The sequence below is a fragment of the Tasmannia lanceolata genome, unplaced genomic scaffold, assembly GCF_043159265.1.
Source record: "Tasmannia lanceolata isolate RefF3 unplaced genomic scaffold, GAP_Taslan_0.1 ptg000007l, whole genome shotgun sequence".
NCBI classification, from domain to species: Eukaryota; Viridiplantae; Streptophyta; class Magnoliopsida; order Canellales; family Winteraceae; genus Tasmannia; species Tasmannia lanceolata.
In genome coordinates this window covers 29,838,013-29,842,878 of record NW_027518684.1, presented here as the reverse complement: position 1 = coordinate 29,842,878, position 4,866 = coordinate 29,838,013, and the positions used below count along the sequence as shown (strand labels likewise).

The following is a 4,866-nucleotide window of genomic DNA, read 5'->3' as shown; positions in this document are numbered from 1 at the left end:
ATGTATCTATGAGATTTTACACACTTTAAATTGAGTATCCGCTTCCACCGTTTCCCCCTAGGATTAGAAATCTTTTATTTTACATATCCACACGATTTACTGAATCAAATGAGGTTAAAGCAATCGAAAAGGGGGCTGGTTCTTCCTACCGATTCCGAACACTAGCCATTGAATAATTGCCATCAAAAGTAGCTAGGCTTCCAAAATACATGACCAAAAGAGTTGGGAGGAAGAAGGATCCCTCTTCCATAATCATCACATTATTAATAGCATATTTGACATGGAACTCCACATTAGCAAAGTAAATATCACTCATGTTGACATTTAATTCAAATCCTTTTAGCCATATTACCACAGATAAATGAATGCAAAAGGCAAAAAAAATTTAGGGTATAAATCATGAAAAGATATATAAAATGTAATTCTCTTGAGGGAATGACACTACCATTCTGAGTTGTGAGTTTCTCTCTAAAGGGGTTGAAGGATGAGAGGTATCCCACAAGAAGGTCTGAGGGAGAGCATAATTGTAGGGGAATGAATATAGCTTGAGGAAATAGACATGGAAAACCTAGTGAGGATGAGGCTTAAGACAATCTTGTATTCCATCATGGACAAGTTCCTACCCACACATATCCTTTCCCCAAACCCGAAAGGCAGGAACCCCATCCTATGCCTGCAACCCCCATATAGCTCATCCTTAAACCTATCAGGTAGAAACTCATTAACATCATCACCCCAGAGCTTCGGATCATGGTGCATTCCCACAACATCAATCCACATGTTTGTTCCCTTAGGGATGACAACATCTCCAACATGAATGTCCACTCTTGCCTGCCTTTGGGCGTTGGGCGCTGGTGAGTATAACCGCAAGACCTCATTCATCACCCATCCCATCTGGATAAAAGTAATTAGAGATAATTAGCTCATCACAAAAGACATTTTAAAGCTTAGCTACAAATAAGTTTATTAACAAATTATATATTTATTGCTCGATTTATCCACTATAATTTGGTAATTATCGGTCACATACACACACACAATATTAAGGGCAATTTATCTACTATATCTGTGTGTGTATTAATATCGATATTTAATAAATAAATAAATATAATACTATAAAGATTTAATGAAAATAGTAGCAAAATGAAATATAATTTTAAATTATAAATCTATCGTTGTAAAATGGCTTAAGAACCTGTATATGTTGTGTTCTATAGGTGATGTGCTAAATAATCTTACAAAATGACCTTTCAAGTTGATTAGAGCCATCCCCAATCTTAAGGGCAACCTTTTGATTAATGCTCAAAGTTCTAAATAGGGCTTCCATGCTAACACTTAATTCATTCAAAGTTTTTCACAGAGGGAGAAGATACTACCTCCATGGCTCCAAGTAAGAAATATTTCTATCAAGAGGATATATATATTTATTTTATTTAGAGTCATTATTGGTTTTAGAAGTTGCAAAAATGATAATGATAGAAGTAAAGGTAGTTGTAGCAACATCAACAATAGCAACTACCACAGTAGCAGCTGCATTTGAGGCAATAACAACATAAATATCTTGTTCTTTTCCTCATCTATTCTTAAATTAAAGCTTACCTTTTCTAGTTTCCCAAGCATGGCAAAATCCATAGGCCCTCCCCCAGTGACTTGCATTATCTCTTCCCTGAGAAGGATCTGCCATTCTGGGTGCAATGCTAGGAGGAGCAAGGTCCAAGAGAGAGCCATGGCTGTGGTCTCGTGACCACCAAAGAAGAAAGTCTTACATTCGTCGACGAGTTCTCGAGCAGTGAGCTTTTTCCCCCTCGTAGCGAGCAGGAGGCCCAACAAATCATGTTGGGGTTCACCCTTGTTTGCCTTTCTAGAAGATATGATGGATAGAAGAAGTTGGTCTATCTCCTTCCCTAGCTTTCTTGATCCTAGGGTTTGCGTGGCATAGATGAACTTGCTAAATGGGACACCAACCCAGCGATTTGTGTTGAAGAGCATGATTTGAAGGGCTTTGAGCTTCTCAAACACTTTCTGGCCATTTTGGTGGCTCATTCCAAAGCTTGTTTTTGCTATGATTTCAGCTGCATTATTTATGATGTCTCTCTCCACATCTATTTCTGGATTGTTTGAGGCAGCAAGTCTACTCCATTCATCTAACATCTTGGTGGTGGATTCCACCATTAAGGTTATCATAGACTACATCAAATGAAAAAAATAGGTTAGTATTCAATAGGGTAAAACAACAATTTTAGCATAAAAAACAGTCTATAACTTATGTATCCATGTGCGTGTGAGAGATAGATGGAGAACGAGGTCCATGCTGGATTGTAATTAAATGGCAATCTATAGAGACAGTCTTACCATCCAAAGTGGGGGCCAGCCTAGGTATGAGACTAGGTAGGACCCATCCTGGTATGGAACGAGTTTAAAGAGCAAGGTCTAAGGCGTTCCATCAGCTCTATAGCTTTTGGTACCTAACATTTAGTATCAAGAGCAGGGTGATCAACTTGTGGAAAGTACTTGGAAAATGGCTACGTGGTAAAAAAAAGCTGCTAGAGTTAAGTTACCACCAAGTGGGTCGTCGAGGGCGGCGAACGCGAAAGCGTGATGGGGAATGTTACAGTCCTAAGTGAGGCACTGCCTAGGTATGTGACCAAGTGGGACACATCCTGTCATCGAACATGTTTAAATACAAACTTCTCACGCATGAGAGAGAGAGAGAGAGAGAGAGAGAGAGAGAGATGTGGTATCATCCTAACAAAGAAGAAGTCTACCTTCAAATTGGTAGTAGTAAATGCTGGTGCAATGATATGCCTGTGGTGAGCCCAATCCTCTCCCTCCACCATAATCAATCCTTTTCCAAACATGGGGTTTCGATCACGCTTGAACACAGTCGGCTTACCCCATGTTTTGCTCAGGACACCGGAATCTACTTGTTTCAAAAATTCCGGGTCTGCGATATACAAAAATGGCTCCGTCCCTAGCCAATAAATAAACACTTTTCCTGCAAAAGATCCTTCTAAGTTAGATTATATAGTTATGTTGAAGTGTAAATGATTAAATATCACCAACCTTAACAGCTTAAGCTCTTGGAGTTGTTGGTTATTTCACATGGTATCGGAGCTATTGCCTCGTGGCAGGTCCTAGTTCAAAACCCACAACTCCTTGATATTAAAAGTCCACAACCCAAAAGAGAGGCCACATGTGCCATGTTTTTGGCCAACCCAAAAAAGAGGGGCCACATGTGCCACGTGTTTGGCCAACCCAAAAAAGAGGGGCCACATGTGCGAGGGAGTGTATAAATGATTAAATAACGCCAACTCTACCTGCTTAAGCTTTTGGAGTAATTGGTTGTTTTACAAGATATATTAAGAGATACTATAGATAAAACACAATTTTTTAGAATTTATCTTAAAAATTTAACCCCAACTTACCATATAAGCTTCTCCATTGAGCAAAGTAAGGGAAAACTGTTGAGTGAATATCATGAGAGATATCCAAAGAGCTTTGAGTAGAATCAAAAGGAGCTTTCTTTTGCTTCTTCATTTCATTATTGTTCCCTAAGGGGAAACTTGGAGTTGGGCCTGTAAAGCCATTCCTTCGGATTCTACGATACGCTTGAAGGGGCGAAAACCATAAAGCATAGAGAAGAATAGAGGACCCAAAGAGGAGAAGGGCTGTGATGGCTAAGCTCAAAGTTTGTAGAGATTGAATGAACTCCATGTTTCTCTATGTTGGAACTTGGAAGGAATGTGGAAGATAGTGATTTGAATTTATAGAAAATGAGATGTTGAACGTAGAAAGAAATGGGTGGAGTGCGATGAATAATTAAAGAGTTTCTTGACTAAAAAAAGTCATTCAAAATGTCCGAATTTTGACCAAGAATTCGTTTCGTCGTTTTCCTTGCTCTTGCTGTGAATAACGGAGCAGACACACATTTCGTCGTTTTCCTTGCTCTTGCTGTGAATAACGGAGCAGACACACATCATCAATCTAGATCCTGACGTGTGGGGCCAACATAGATGGGGTTAATTCACCGTAATACATGACACTAGCCGTCCAATCAATGCAGTGTTTTTACATGCAACACTCAAAAGGGTTAAACAGAAACAGATAGACATAACCAAGATAAACATAATCAAGGCAAGAGATAAATATAGAAATCCTTAGATTCGCCGAATTGCTAATTTAGTCTAGCAACATAATCTAGCTCAGCTGCCTCCATTCAACTCGAAATCCTATGCACTACGATTAGCCTAATTGCTAACTTAATCTTGCTAAGTTACCCCAGTTTACGCACTTGCCTAATTTACTACTAAGATGATCGAGATCTACACCAAATTCAACGGTTGGATCTTACATATTCTAACATGCCCCCTCATTCAATAAACATACGTTTGATTGGAACGAAACTTGGCTCAGGTCGGGGTCTGAGAAACTTTCCTCAGACCCCTTGGTAATAGACTAACAACAAAGGGTGTGGCAAGATATTTCCACACCCCCACACTCTTGCTATTATAGGGGTTATGAGGAAAGTTCCTCAGATCCCGACCTAAACTTTCCTCAGACCCCGACCTAAGCCAAGTTTTGTTCGTTTGATTGCAAATGGAATTATGAAACAACCAGTTTATCCAAAAGCTTAAGCTGTTGGATATGGTGTTATTTAATCTTTTATACTTTAACACTCCCCCTCAATTGTGACCCCTCTTTTTATGGTTGGCCTACATGTGGCAAATGTGGCCCCTCTTTTTGGGTTGGCCATGTGTATTTTTTATATCAAGGAGTTTTGAACCCATGACCTTTGCTCTGCTACCATGTGAAACAACCAGTTGCTACTTGCTCCAACAACTTAAGCTATTGGATATGTCGTTATTT

General features: G+C 39.4%; 1 protein-coding gene across 1 annotated transcript; it reads right to left on the bottom strand.

The window, feature by feature from the left end:
• Positions 1-468: 468 nt before the first annotated feature.
• LOC143881214 (cytokinin hydroxylase-like) lies at positions 469-3,714 on the bottom strand. The gene is made up of 4 exons (XM_077384211.1): positions 3,426-3,714; positions 2,766-2,995; positions 1,600-2,187; positions 469-894 (listed from the first exon to the last, which is right to left on the bottom strand). The coding sequence occupies exons 1-4, from the start codon at positions 3,712-3,714 to the stop codon at positions 469-471; spliced, it is 1,533 nt and encodes a 510-aa protein (XP_077240326.1).
• Between the last annotated feature and the right edge of the window lie 1,152 nt (positions 3,715-4,866).

Excerpts from the sequence above, each read along its gene's own strand:
- LOC143881214 (XM_077384211.1), bottom strand. The coding sequence starts at position 3,714 with ATGGAGTTCATTCAATCTCTACAAACTTTGAGCTTAGCCATCACAGCC. Across the intron at positions 2,996-3,425 it reads TCAATGGAGAAGCTTATATG|GAAAAGTGTTTATTTATTGG; the intron begins GTAAGTTGGGGT and ends GATCTTTTGCAG. Across the intron at positions 895-1,599 it reads TGCTTGGGAAACTAGAAAAG|ATGGGATGGGTGATGAATGA; the intron begins GTAAGCTTTAAT and ends ACTTTTATCCAG.